General features: G+C 40.6%; 3 protein-coding genes across 4 annotated transcripts; all 3 read left to right on the top strand.

The window, feature by feature from the left end:
* Window positions 1-805: 805 nt before the first annotated feature.
* LOC144019680 (beta-crystallin B3-like) lies at window positions 806-3,401 on the top strand. 2 transcript variants are annotated; one of them, XM_077522889.1, is made up of 6 exons: window positions 806-969; window positions 1,733-1,826; window positions 1,897-2,015; window positions 2,373-2,505; window positions 2,588-2,730; window positions 2,803-3,401. In XM_077522889.1, exons 2-6 carry the CDS (start codon window positions 1,752-1,754, stop codon window positions 3,050-3,052), a joined length of 720 nt encoding a protein of 239 aa, XP_077379015.1. In that variant the 5' UTR covers window positions 806-969; window positions 1,733-1,751; the 3' UTR covers window positions 3,053-3,401. The 2 variants fall into 2 exon arrangements, with proteins under 2 accessions (XP_077379015.1, XP_077379016.1); XM_077522890.1 differs by having other exon boundaries at window positions 817-965.
* A 1,775-nt stretch (window positions 3,402-5,176) lies between these two features.
* Window positions 5,177-8,629, top strand: crybb2 (crystallin, beta B2). Its single transcript, XM_077521209.1, has 6 exons — window positions 5,177-5,277; window positions 6,591-6,678; window positions 6,796-6,914; window positions 7,011-7,143; window positions 8,055-8,197; window positions 8,288-8,629. Exons 1-6 carry the CDS (start codon window positions 5,192-5,194, stop codon window positions 8,454-8,456), a joined length of 738 nt encoding a protein of 245 aa, XP_077377335.1. The 5' UTR covers window positions 5,177-5,191; the 3' UTR covers window positions 8,457-8,629.
* Window positions 8,630-9,957: 1,328 nt separating this feature from the next.
* On the top strand, window positions 9,958-13,426 carry ctu1 (cytosolic thiouridylase subunit 1 homolog (S. pombe)). The gene is made up of 3 exons (XM_077521208.1): window positions 9,958-10,178; window positions 11,130-11,630; window positions 12,195-13,426. Exons 2-3 carry the CDS (start codon window positions 11,135-11,137, stop codon window positions 12,728-12,730), a joined length of 1,032 nt encoding a protein of 343 aa, XP_077377334.1. The 5' UTR covers window positions 9,958-10,178; window positions 11,130-11,134; the 3' UTR covers window positions 12,731-13,426.
* The last annotated feature ends 478 nt before the right edge of the window (window positions 13,427-13,904 follow it).

A 13,904-nucleotide genomic window follows, 5' to 3' on the forward strand; every position in this document is an offset into this window, starting at 1 on the left:
GTTTGTGTTACCAGTAGTTGAATGTGTGTCGTATGCAGCACGTTTGTTCAACAAAATGTATCTTTGGCTTGACACCCCTGTGCTAGAGCATACAGAAGGCTTTGATGCAGCCTCTGAGAGATCCGGTCCTCGAGGGCCGCAGTCCTGCTGGTTTTGGATATTTCCCTTCTTCAACACAGCTGATTCATGATCAGCTCATCAGCAAGCTCTGCAGAAACCTGATAACGAGCCTGTTAATTGGAATCAGCTGCACTTCGAGTAGGGAAATCTGCAAAACCTGCAGGACACCGGCCCTCGAGGACCGCAGTTTGCCACCCCTGCCGTCTGAACTGAAGAGAACAGTTGAAGCAATGGTCGTGATTACAAAAACGGCCAGCAGGTGGCAGCAGAGTATAAGAGATCAACCAATTGCAATAAGCTCTTTTCCCCACACTTTTCAACAGATTTGTGACTAATGATGAAACTTGGCTATATTCTAATGCTAATTGCTGCAAAACGGAAAATAGACATTTTTTTCCTGGTAAAAGAAGACACTCTAATCTTTCTTTTGATAGGTTTCACGTTTTTATAGCAATAGAACACAATATTTTGCGGGCCTTGCGAAGATCTGTCCAAATCCAGTAAAACGAGGCATTGCAGTTGCGTAGTTGTAACCTCGCGTGTTTATGCTGAGTGAGGTGGTTTGTGCAATCCTCTTGGCTCGCTCTCCCCGTGCCTCTGCACAGCGTTGGTTGGCAGGCAGACGGACAGGCAGCGCAACCTGTGCCAACACAGCTGCCTATTGAGAGGCAGCGTCATGGACACAATGTGAGCGACAGACTTGCTGTATCAACAGCTCCCCCTTTTCTGCTGCTGTGGCCAGAAATAAACCATAAATACCCCCTTGTCCCTGCCCTCGAATGGCTCGACCACAGCAAACACCAAGTGGCTTTGAAAAAAAGAGGGAGAGCGTCACTTCTTAGCAGGCAGGTAACGTCTCCATCCGGATGCAGTGATCAATAGTACCTGGGTAGTAATTCTGAAAAAAAAAAAAAATGCTGTTATTATAGTTTTGGGAATTTTTTATTTTAGTTAGTTTTGATTTCGTTTTGTTTCGTTTTTAATTTAGTTAGTTTGAATTATTTTTCACGGTAGTTCTGTTAGTTTTTATTATTATTTTTAGTTATTTAATAAATGCCTTGTTTTAGTTTAGTTTTAGTTTCAGTATTATTTTTTTTAATGTGTATTATTACTTGTGCGCAACATTTAAAAAACAAAAAAAAACAGGCGAGTGACGTCATCTGAAGGTGCTTTTCGATTGACTACTGCTTGATGACGTCACTTCTGCGTGACACTTTCAAACGTCCTTTTTCCCGGTTAATAGCAAAATAAATCTACTTAAAAATCACATTTAAAATCATCCCCAAAGACTCATGCATTAATTTAATTACCAAAGACTAAAACGGACACTTTTGCTATAAATATAGTTAGTTTTTAGATAGTTTGGTAAACATAAAATCTAGTTTGTTAGTTTTCGTTTTTTTTTGAAAGCATTTTCGTTTTTATTTTTTGTTAATGAAATTATTTTTTGAATTTGTGTTTTAGTTTTTTCGTTGTTCTTATGTCATGCTGTTTTCGTTTATTGAGTAAATTAACACATATTAACCTCAGCCCAAGTAGCTACATAATATCAGGTATGATCCACTACACATAATAGCAAATGATATTTTTCTTTTTTGTACTAACTAAAAAGTGGAGGAGCGATCGAAAGAATGTCAGAACAGCCGAGTGCCCCAGAGCAGCTGCCTGCAGGGAAGAGCCAGGGTGGAGCCGGAGCCACATACAAGGTATTGGAATAGCCGGATGGCCACTGTATGCCACACAAAACGCTTCAACTCGCATTTCTCCATGACACAGGTGGTGCTGTTTGAATTTGAGAACTTCCAGGGGAGCAAGGCCGAGTTCTCAACGGAGTGTAAAGACGTTCTCGAGAAGGGCCTCCAAAAGGTTGGCTCGGTGATAGTCGAATCTGGGCCGTGAGTAATGTTTCGATTCAAATTCATCATTAACTCATTTGCTCCCAAAGACGTATTTATACGTTTTTTATGTTTTTGTTTTTTTTTTTTATGTTAGAGCATACGGAAGTATTTGATGCAGCCTCTGAACTGAAGAAAACGCTTGAAATAATGGTAGTTATTACAAAAATAGCCAGCAGGTGGCAGCAGAGTTTAAGAGATCAAACAGAGCCGTGTTGCAAAAAACTCTTTTCCCCACTGTTTTAAACAGATTTGTGATGAAACTTAGCTATATTCTAATGCTAATTGCTCCAAAACGGAAACAGATAGAAATGTACTTTTTTTTCCTGATGAAAGAAGAGATGCAAATTTTTCCAGGTGGGTGGCTTATGATCGGCACGGCTTGACAGGGGAGCAGTTTATCCTGGAGAAAGGCCAGTATCCTCGCTGGGACACGTGGACCAACAGTCAGAACAGCTACTCCCTCTTATCTCTGAGGCCTCTCAAAGTGGTGGGTCGAAGTCGCGATGCGTTGCTATAAGTGAATCGTGATCGGCTATCGCATTTGCCGTGTCCCGCCGTCCGTTTTTCAGGACAGTGCTGACCACAAGCTCCACTTGTTTGAGAACCCCGGATTCACCGGTAGGAAGATGGAGATTATAGACGACGACGTCCCCAGTTTGTGGGGCCACGGTTTTCAGGATCGCGTCGCAAGTGTCAAAGCTCTCAACGGAACGTAAGCGCTCTCCTTACTACCACTTCCGCTTCTCTTGATAGTCTGACGGTAATTTCGCACTTCTTTCTCCAGATGGGTCGCCTACATGTACCCGGGCTACAGGGGGCGCCAGTTTATCTTTGAACTCGGGGAATTCAAGCACTGGAACGACTGGGAGGCCCCCGTGCCACAGATCCAGTCTGTGCGACGTGTGCGGGACATGCAATGGCATAAGCGGGGAAGCTTCTCCGCTCCGGCTCCGGCTCCGGCTCCGGCTCCGGCTCCCGACCCAGATCCTGCTCCGGCACCTCCTGTTCCTACCACCAAAAGTGGGGCCAGCTAACCTGCCTCTCCCACAGCCTTTCCAAGCTCCACACGGAGCCGTCGCTAACCATGACAAAAATGCTGCTTGTCCCCCACAGAGAAGTGCCATTATATGTTTCCATGGCCAATAAAAGTTATTTGACTTGGAAATGGTGGTTGTTAATAATTAGTCAAAGTATAAGGTGTGGTGACATGTAAACATTGTAGAAAAGTAACTAGAAGTGAATGTATGTGAAATGATTCCACTTTTTCGTAGCATAAAAAGGCCACGATGTGTTCTGTTCATGTGCGATTAGCTTCGAGTCGACAAGCATGCAAAATGTATCAAATTGTAATGTAAGCTTGCTATTAAAACGTAGTGCACCACATTCTTCTCCAAAGTCCTCATTGACTGATCGATTTCGTCTTGTAAGCCGTCCATCAAAATTCCAGTTTTGAAATGTGGCACAGTCACAAGCATCCCATTTTCTAACTTAAAAAAAGAAAAAGAAAAAATACCCTGAGCCTGAATTGAGACATATTTCTTAACTGTAAATGAAACTGATAGATAAAATAAAGGCCAGACCACCTTTTCATCTGCATCCAAACATCCTAGAATAGAATATGAAATCTTGCTAATATGGCTTCCACTATACCTCAACTATTACAACTTTTCATCAAACTATAACAAACAACAGCCAACACACAAAAAAGAAGAATGCGTCAAACATGTATCTTCATAACAGTAAAAGAACAAATGCAGTGGGATAACCTAAGTAAACAATATCAACATTGTACAACAAATTCAACCTTTATTAACAGAGAGGAATTAGGTCAAAAGTCGAATTAAACAAAAAAAAAAAAAAGATACAAAAATCTGTGTTAATGTTGAAAATTCTCCGCCGATAAATATTTATTAATCATGAGTCAACCATCTTGATGAAAATGTTTTGTTTCTACTAAACCATTGTCAGACCTCAAATTAAGAAGGAGAATCCAAAATTTGCATATGTATTACGTGTGTATATACGTGCACAATGACGTAAGGCTTCACAAACTCCTCAAATGAGATGCGTACAAAACCACACAGCAAATATAGTAGAGAAGTTGGCAATTAAATGCCTTGGTACCATATTGTGATTGTGGGATTTATCTCTAATTCTTTGTTCAGTGTTGAAAGGTGGCCTGAATAGCGCACAACTAACTCTAACACGGCATAAGGTCATTGTACAACATTTTAGCACTACAAAGTCTAAATTCAAGTCTAAAAAAAACTTTTTCTTTCCAAGTTTTTTTTTTTTTTTTTACACCATAAACTGCACTATATACTGTTTACCATAAACAGAAAATGGTATAAATAGACACAGTTTTATTTAGATATCCTATCTAAAATGATGGAAAAAAAAACCCAAAACAAAATGCAAACATTATTTTTTTAAATTCAATAGTTCTGCGCACTACTTTCGTCTTTTCTTCACCAGCTTTACCACTTGCACTTGCTTTCTTTGGACCCATGATGATTAGGGGCTAATACACGATGCAAAACTAAAAAAATAATAATAATAATAAAATTTAAAAAAATAAAATAAATTGCGTAAATAATGAACAGGTCTGCTCCGAACGAACTTTGAACACGAATGTGCGACGGAGGAAGCATCCTGGGCATTCGCGTTAGCTCGGCTCACGAGTGAGTCGCGTTCAGGTACGCTCGGCTTTTTCTGCCCAGTGAGTTGCGTTCAAGTACGCTCGGTTTTTTTCGCTTTGATTGAGAGCCGAATTTTTGGACGATTTCTGAGCCATAAAATTCTCGAATTTTCTGGTTGAAACCCGATTTGGTTGAGAACAGAAGCGTTCGAAAACCGAGGTTTGACTGTAATTATAAAAAAAAATAACTTTCCATGGAATATCTAATTCCACAAGCCCCATCACAGGAATGTTCACTCTCCTCTCTCTCTCGCTCTCATTGTGGCTTGGGACTTTTTGGCACTGTTTGTGCTGAATCATGAGGATATTGAACAAAGCCTGGCTGGATAAAATGTGACAACTAATGAAATTACTTTGTGGGGGTGTGACACCCCGGTGTGGGGGGGCGGAGGGAGTCTACGCGGTGACCCCTCAACTCAGTCTGCCTGGCCTATGGCAGGCCTTTCTTTGGGGCTGGCATGGTCAACGGTGGGTAATGTTGGCAGAGTTTCCACCCCTGCCTTTCCCGTATATATTGAGCGCAGGGCACCATCGCAACCACACTGGCACGGACTGGCACTGGTAAGACTTCATCTCTATTATTTTGCATTTTAAAAAACATTTTCCGTGATGATTTCAGCTTAGACTTAATGCTTCACTCTTCTTTTGTTTTGGCACGTGAATGTGTTGCTCTCGCAAATTCCTGCCAAAAAATGTTCATACTTTGGACACAATTTGAGTTGAAGTGAGTTTTTATTTCAGGGGTGGGAAAACCCGGTCCCCGAGGTCCGGAGTCCTGCAGGTTTAGCATGTTTCCCTTCTCCAACACAGCTGATATGTGATCAGCTCATCAGCAAGCCTGATAACGATCCTGTTGATTGGAATCAGCTTGCGTTGGAAGCGAGGAAACCTCCAAAACCTGCAGGACTCCGGCCCTCGGGGGGCCGAGTTTGGCTGCCCCAGTTTTAATTGGTGAATGGAATCTTTTATTTGATACAGACACACAAAAAAAGCGGAAAAAGGATGATGCATGTTTATCTTCTGAATGTGTCGTTTATTAGAATGCTTTCAGATCAGTGAGTCTCGACTGCTCGGTTGTGGAAAGTGAATCCAAAAGTACGATACAGTCAAATGTAATGTGTGTCCACTGTCCAATGCTGGACTTTGATTCTCAAAATAATGGACAGATTTTAAAAAAATTTTTTTTATCGGCACAGAAATAAGTGAAATGGCTGATCTTATTTATTTTGTAAATTTTGACATTTACAGGGGCTGTCTGCCCGATTCACTCAGGAAAATGCACTTTTTAAATCCAGGATGTACACACTTTAACTTTCTCTCAGTCCACACATGGTTATTTCGTCCTAAACCCCCACCCACCCCCAACCTGTATTTTGCCATTTTGTGTTTGTTTTGTAAACAGCGTTTCTGTGGAAAAGAAAGTGTTTACACCCCTCCAGCCAATCGCAGAGCAGGGGGAGTGGCATGTCGCAAACGGGGCCGGGCGAACGTGTCGGCTGCGTGACGTCACTCCAGCGGCAATTTGAAAGCACGCACGCACGGATTTTTTTTTTCACTCACTCATTCACACACGTAAGCATCTGTGAGTGAGTGAGTGAGTGAGTGAGTGAGTGAGTGAGTGAGTGAGTGAGTGAGTGAGTGAGTAAGTGAGTAAAAAATAAATAAAAAAAATCCGTGGGTCTTTCAACTTGCCGCGGATGTGACGTCACTCAGCTGACACGTTCGCCCGGCCCCGTTTGCGACACGCCACTCCCCCTGCTCTGCGATTGGCTGGAGGGGTGTAAACACTGTCTTTTTACAGAAACGGCCCGATCTACCAACAGTAAAAAACAAACAAAACAAAAAAACAGCCTTTTGGTATGTTTTTGTTTCAGTTTCATCATTGCCACTCAGTTTATTATGGCCACAGACCACCAGAACCCTGCATCCAAGCAGCAGCAGCCAGGCTCCAGTGCACTCAAGGTAACATTCATTACGATTTCAAAATAAAAAAATCAGAAATTCTCTCTTCACTTGACTTATCAGAAACCTGATTTATTATTCAACCTTATTTCTCCCTTTCCTGCTGTCGCTCCGCAGCTGGTCATCTATGAGCAGGAAAACTTCCAGGGGCGCTGCCATGAGCTGACTGGCCCCTGTAACAACCTCCAGGAAGCAGGCGTGGAGAAAGTGGGCTCCATACTGGTGCTTTGTGGACCGTGAGTGTCGGTTTTAGAGACGGACTCCGAGTAGAATCCGCTTTCGTCTTCACAGCGGATCGCAAGCCTGCATCTCTTTCTCTTAACTCCTCGCAGATGGGTGGGATATGAGCAGGCGGACTGCAAGGGCGAGCAGTATGTGTTTGAGAAGGGGGAGTATCCTCGCTGGGATTCCTGGACCAACAGCAGGCGCAGCGACACCATTGTTGCATTCCGACCAATTAAAGTGGTGAGAAAACACACACACATATATATATATATATATATATATATATATATATATATATATATATATATATATATATATATATATATATATATATATATATAAAATTATTATTTATTTTTTTTTTGGGGGGGGGGGCTGTCAAAATTAAAACATTAACATTAGAGATTAATTTTAATTCTTTAGTTTTACTTTCCTTTTTTTATGCTTTTTGGAGAAATCACAAGTAATTTCTGAGAATTGTTTCTATGAGAAAAATGATGACCTGTAAAGCTGAGTCCATTTTGATCATTTTATTTATTTATTTATTTATTTATTTATTTATTTATTTTAACAAAAGTATTCTATTCAAGGATCAAAGGATCAAAGAACAATATTGGAACAATCTTTGACTCTAAATATATTTGAGGATTTTACATTCATTACAAGATTTTGCTCAACTAATATCTGTTTATGAGCGTTGAAGAAAAACATTTTTGTGATTAATTAGAGAAATTAAAAACATTTTAATTGCTTGACAGCACTAGTTTTTTTCCAAAAGTGTTTTGTTTTTTTTTACCCCTGAAAGGTAACATCACATATTTCCGCCATTTACATTTTTCTGCTGTACTTAAATTCATATGAAAGGTGTCGCTCTTCATGTTATTCTCTCTGAGAGCATCAAATTCATCTTTACAAGTTTTCAATTTTGCGTACAATAATGTGTTCTATAGCCGCACTAGTCTAAACACTGTGTTATGATTTATTGTGTTTGTGTAATATGAATTAAGCAACTGCCTAAAATCAGGATGCTGTGTTTAACTTTAGACACATGCAACATATTATTCTGAAGAAGACCCTCCTTTTTAAATCTAATGAATCATAGTTGCTAATGACAAACACACTCACTGTGCTCATTTGCTTTCCCTCCCCAGGACAGCCAGGAGCACAAGATTGTCCTTTACGAGAACCCCAGCTTCGCGGGGAAGAAGATAGAAATCATCGACGACGACGTTCCCAGCTTTCATGCGCACGGCTACCAGGAAAGGGTCTCCTCTGTTCGGGTTCAGAGCGGCACGTGAGTCCATTAGATAGCCAGTCGCCGAAACCCCTCCGGCCTCAAACCAATCCTCATCCGTTTCTTCTTGTGCTATAACCGACACGCCAGTTGGGTGGGCTACCAGTATCCGGGCTACAGAGGTTTCCAGTACCTGTTCGAGAAGGGCGAGTATAAGGACAACATGGAGTTCGGCGCCCAGATCCCGCAGATCCAGTCGGTTCGGCGCATCAGAGACATGCAGTGGCATCAGAGGGGCGCTTTTCACCCCGTCAACTAAGCTTACCAGCGTTTCCTAGTATGAACCTTGACCTCTGCACGCTTGCTCCTCTTCCAGCGATGACCCCCATTAGTTGCAAACTGCACCGATAGGCCGACTTATTGCAGCTGTTTTGCGGAAGTGAATCATTTGAAGCGACTAAATAAATTCCTTCTTGCTTACAATTTCTCCAAGTCAAGTGAGTCCCGTTCTGTGAACATGACCAGAATGTGCTGCACCATCTCAGATGTTTTTTTTTAGCTGCCTGTTGGCCTCATTAACTCATTCACTCGCCGCCATTTTCACATTTCGCAATCCCGTTCGCTCCCGGCTGTTTTAATGGATTTTGACGGATTTTGCAAGGCCCACAGAATATTGTGTTCTATTGCTACAAAAGCATGGAACCTATCAAAATAAAGATTAAAGTCTCTTCTTTCATCAGGAAAAAAAAGTATGTTTCTATCTGTTTCCGTTTTGCAGCAATTAGCATTAGAAGAGAGCTAAGTTTCATCAGTTTTCACAAATCTATTTAAAATTCAAAGTAATTGAGCTTTTTTTTTCTACATGGCCCTGGTTGATCTCCTTTGCTCTGCTGCCACCTGCTGGCCGTTTGTGTGATAACTACCATTTCTGCAACCGTTCTTTGCAATTGAGAGGCTGCATCAAAGCCTTCTGTATGCTCTAGCATAAAAAACAAAAAACAAAACAAAAACGTATAAATACGTCTTTGGGACACTTAAAACATAAAAAACGTATTTACACGTTATTGGGAGCAAATGAGTTAATTACTAATTCATGTTAAATCAAGGGTTGTTTGTGAGAATCTTAAAACAGTGAAAATGTACGTGCCTTAAATGTGTATTTTTATGAAAAAGTTTTTACTGTGGAGGTTAAAACAGCTCCAAGAACTCTCTGTGTTTCCACCACATTTGCACAAGTTCCATCAGAAATTTTTCTTATATGAAAATGTGGAAAAATGGCCCACCATTGATTACGATTGTTTTGGTACGCCTGAAGCCGAAGCACAGGAAGCACGGAATTATTTAACCACCATCACAACTCAACGTCCCATATTTAAACGACATGTTTCTACATTCAAATTGCAGCATGTTACAGTGACACAAATTATTGTTTTTGTACTGCGTACTGTATGTACAGGTTCTTTTTATTTTCCTTATTATCCAAGTAGCTATGATGCATTTTTAGAAGCTCGGTTCAATTGTATTTATCTTGTAAGGCCATTTGCAATTAATGTTTAAGCATTTTTTTTTTTTTTACCCCTTAACGTTTTAAGTAGAACATTTATTTTCAATGCATTTTAATAGAATCATTATTTCAGTATTTGTTTATTTTCGTAGTGTTATCTTATAGTGGTTGACAATAACAGCAAATAAAATTAGTACTTAAAATTTCTGCCTCGTTTTTAATCGACACTTGGGCTCGTGGAACTTGTACAGCAATTTTTGGGGGGTCGCGCTTGGTTTAAAAAAAAAAATTTAGTCGTTTTTCATGGGTGCGCTGGGTGGAGACAGTTTTACGTCACTTCCTGTTTATTAGTGAAGATGAACCGATGGAAAACAGCTTTAGCTATGTCTGCAGCAGCTAGCTAGTCGCCGCCATGCGGCTCACAAATGTGACAATTTCCTCAACTGCTGCTTCATTGATCTACAGAAGTTGACGTTTGTGCTCTCTTTCTTTTGTTCGTCTTGGCATTCATTCTCAACCCTCGACTTCGCTTGAAAGGTACGAAGTGTTTTACTCAAACAAGACTTGCTTAGTTTATCTAGTAGAAGCTAACCATGGAAGTGAATACAGACGTAGCTTAGTGCTACTTAAACCTGTTTAAAGTCTAAACCGTGTTAGTAAAAGACTTGTTGCTTACTATTTTACATAGCGGGAAAGTAGTAACACCGTTTTTACTATGAAGAAATCAGCTTTAGTTAGTTTAGTCACAGTGACAATAACATACAAATAGTACAATATTTTATGATCACATTCTTGTTCGACCTTATACCTTTTTGTACACAGGAATAGATTGAACAAAAATCGTTTTGTTTTTTTTCTGGGTGGTTGGCATGCCCCTTCTTAAAAAATGTTCACATCATAAACTGTGTGATTTTCTTTGAATTTATATTTTTTGACAACGCCCTGAAAGAAGATATCCATTGGGGTGAGGACTGATGTATGTTTTTATTTTTTTTTTTTTTTAAATATATATGTCTGTCCCGCAGTTATATAAAAACTTATTTTAGAATGCTAATAATATTTTTAAAGTTAAAAGGTACAATAGTAAGGATGTTTGTTGTTACATCACAAATTTAACCATTTAAAATGGGGATAAATGTTATTTAAAATATGACAATAAAGGTGGGTTTTATGGGTTGATCTTTATTGAAGAAATAAAAAAAAAAGCTTAGCTGTCGAAACGAGTGGTAACGTATGTTCATTGATTGTAAACCCCTTTTTTTTTCTTTTTTCTTTTTTGCACATTGCAATATGTATAGTGGGTACAGTGGTTTTATACAGTATTGGTTTTATTTTATTTTCTACCCTATTTTATTTCATTGCATATATTTGTATCTGTCTATTATGTGTGTGCTTATGTTAGAGCTTAAATTTCATTTCATTGTGCTTGCATAATGACAATAAAGGCTAATCTAATGTAATGTAATCTAATCTTTAATCTCCCAACAGCAAAGATGCCTGTCCAATGCAGCAGCTGTGCTGAAAGGCGCGCCATGCTGAAACGCCCAAAAACGGGCCACTCTCTGTGTAAGGAGTGCTTCTTCTGGGCCTTTGAGGAGGAGGTGCATCAAACGGTCGTGGCGGCGAATTTATTCCAGCCCGGCGAGACGGTCGGGATCGCCGCGTCTGGTGGCAAAGACTCCACGGTTCTCGCGCACGTGATGAAGCTCCTGAACGAGCGGTACTCGTACGGCCTGACTCTCATGCTCCTTTCTGTGGATGAGGGCATCACTGGTTATAGGGACGACTCCTTGGAGACGGTGAAGCGGAACCAGCAACAATATGAGCTGCCGCTGAAGATTGTGTCGTATGAGGAGCTGTACGGCTGGACTATGGATGCCATCGTGAAGCAAGTGGGGCTGAAAAATAACTGCACCTTTTGTGGCGTGTTCCGACGACAGGCGCTGGATAGAGGAGCTGTCATGCTGAAAGTGGACAAGATCTGCACAGGTAAGGCCAAAACTGACATGTATACAATAACTCCTCATAACTCATTTGCTCCCAATAACGTGTAAATACGTTTTTTTTTAAATGTAAGTGTCCCAAAGACGTATTTATACGTTTTTTTTTTTGTTTTTTTTTAATGCTAGAGCATACAGAAGGCTTTGATGCAGCCTCTCAACTGCAAAGAACGGTTGCAGAAATGGTAGTTATTACACAAACGGCCAGCAGGTGGCAGCAGAGCAAAGGAGATCAACCAGGGCCATCTAGAAAAAAAGCTCAATTACTTACAGTTTTAAATAGATTTATGAAAACTGATGAAATTTAGCTCTCTTCTAATGCTAATTGCTGCAAAATAGAAACAGATAGAAACATACTTCTTTTTTTTTTTTTTTTTTCTGATGAAAGAAGAGACTTTAATCTTTCTTTTGCTTTTATAGCAATTGAACACAATATTCTGTGGGCCTTGCAAAATCAGTCAAAATTCTGTAAAACCGCCGGGAGCGAACGGGATTGCGAAATGTAAAAATGGCGGCGAGTGAATGTGGCTGTATTTTTATTTATTTTTTTCAGGTCACAATGCCGATGACGTGGCCGAAACGGTGCTGATGAATGTCTTGCGAGGCGACATCGCCCGTCTGCGGCGTTGCACCGCCATCTCCACGAGCAGCGAGGGCGACGGGGTCGTACCGCGCTGCAAGCCTCTCAAATACGCCTACGAGAAGGAGATCGTTTTGTATGCCTATTTCAAAAAGCTGGACTACTTTTCCACCGAATGCATCTACTCTCCCAACGCTTACCGTGGCTACGCAAGGACCTTTTTGAAAGACCTGGAGAGCATACGTCCCAGCACCATCATCGATATCATCCATTCCGGGGAGAATCTTTCGATCCGGGAGGGCGTGAAGATGCCCGTGCAGGGGACTTGCAGCAAGTGTGGTTATATCTCCAGTCAGACGTTGTGCAAGTCCTGTGTGCTGCTGGAGGGGCTGAACAGAGGCTTGCCCAAGCTGGGCATTGGAAAACACCACCGCTTGCATGAGAAAATCGTCAACAATCAGCCACTTACTGAAAAGGAGGAGAGGAAGTTGAAAGCGTTTGACATTTGACAACCATGGCACAAATAGATGAATTACTTTTCTCTTAAAATGAACTTTGATAACTTTAATTGATCGTGTGATTATATCAAGTCTATGGATTTTTAAAGCGTGCTTTCATTATTAATAGCCATGATAAGTTCATGGTGTACAACATGATGCCTGTATCCAGGTTTTTAAACCTTTTTTTTTTTTTTTCATTTTGCTCATTTATTTCAGGCAATAATCAACAATATATCAATTTTTCTAGACACATTTTTCTTAACCTTGCCTGAAAAGGAGTGGGAGGAAGAAAAACTTATTAAGTCCCACCCGCAATATCATTAATATCAAAAACAAATTTAGCTACTTTCCTACAAACTTGCACTAATCAACAGTGGTTGTCATAATACTGAAAAACTATGTGTTTACAAACAGTGTTAATTAAGTAACATGACATCAACAGCTCATACCAGCAATGGTAATAAAAAAAACAAAACAATACCAGCTTGGGTAAAATACAAACTAGAAACGACAAAAGTCCACAAATGGCACATATCAATAATTGTAAGACACAAGCATACCATTTTTGGTTGGAGTTAGACCTGAAATGAAAGCAGTGGATAATTGTTATAGTATATTTCCATTTTCCAACTCCCTATGATGTAATTTACTACTTTCACAGTAGGGTATTATATGAATTACATGAAATAAACATTTTTAATCTTTCATTTGATTTTTATATTTTTGACGATGGAATTTTATTACAGGCAGTACTGGGTAGCACGTCCGCCTCCCAGTTCTGAGGACTCGGGTTCGAGTCCAGGCTCCGGCTTTCTTGGGTGGAGTTTGCATGTTCTCCCCGTGCCCGCGTGGGTCTTCTCCGGGTACTCCGGTTTCCTCCCACATTCCAAAGACATGCATGGGAGGTTAATTGGGTGCTCCGAATTGTCCCTTGGTGTGATTGTGAGTGTGGATGGTTGTTTGTCTTTGTGTGCCCTGCGATTGGCTGGCAACCAATCCAGGGTGTCCCCCGCCTACTGCCCAAAGCCAGCTGAGATAGGCTCCAGCAGCCCCCGCGACCCTTGTGAGGAATAAGCGGTCAAGAAAATGGATGGATGGACTTTTATTACCTGTGTCTGTGGATGTTGCCAAATGGTCACAAAACCACAATTGAGTTTTTTCAGTTTGATAAGAGTAAAGGTTG

Source organism: Festucalex cinctus, chromosome 5, assembly GCF_051991245.1.
Source record: "Festucalex cinctus isolate MCC-2025b chromosome 5, RoL_Fcin_1.0, whole genome shotgun sequence".
NCBI classification, from domain to species: domain Eukaryota; kingdom Metazoa; phylum Chordata; class Actinopteri; order Syngnathiformes; family Syngnathidae; genus Festucalex; species Festucalex cinctus.

Bases quoted from the DNA above. Each gene is read 5' to 3' on its own strand.
- LOC144019680 (XM_077522889.1), top strand. From the start codon at position 1,752: ATGTCAGAACAGCCGAGTGCCCCAGAGCAGCTGCCTGCAGGGAAGAGC. The intron at 2,016-2,372 runs GTGAGTAATGTT...AAATTTTTCCAG, and splicing joins GTGATAGTCGAATCTGGGCC to GTGGGTGGCTTATGATCGGC. The intron at 2,731-2,802 runs GTAAGCGCTCTC...TTCTTTCTCCAG, and splicing joins GTCAAAGCTCTCAACGGAAC to ATGGGTCGCCTACATGTACC.
- crybb2 (XM_077521209.1), top strand. From the start codon at position 5,192: ATGTTGGCAGAGTTTCCACCCCTGCCTTTCCCGTATATATTGAGCGCA. The intron at 6,679-6,795 runs GTAACATTCATT...GTCGCTCCGCAG, and splicing joins CAGGCTCCAGTGCACTCAAG to CTGGTCATCTATGAGCAGGA. The intron at 7,144-8,054 runs GTGAGAAAACAC...TTCCCTCCCCAG, and splicing joins CATTCCGACCAATTAAAGTG to GACAGCCAGGAGCACAAGAT.
- ctu1 (XM_077521208.1), top strand. From the start codon at position 11,135: ATGCCTGTCCAATGCAGCAGCTGTGCTGAAAGGCGCGCCATGCTGAAA. The intron at 11,631-12,194 runs GTAAGGCCAAAA...TATTTTTTTCAG, and splicing joins AGTGGACAAGATCTGCACAG to GTCACAATGCCGATGACGTG.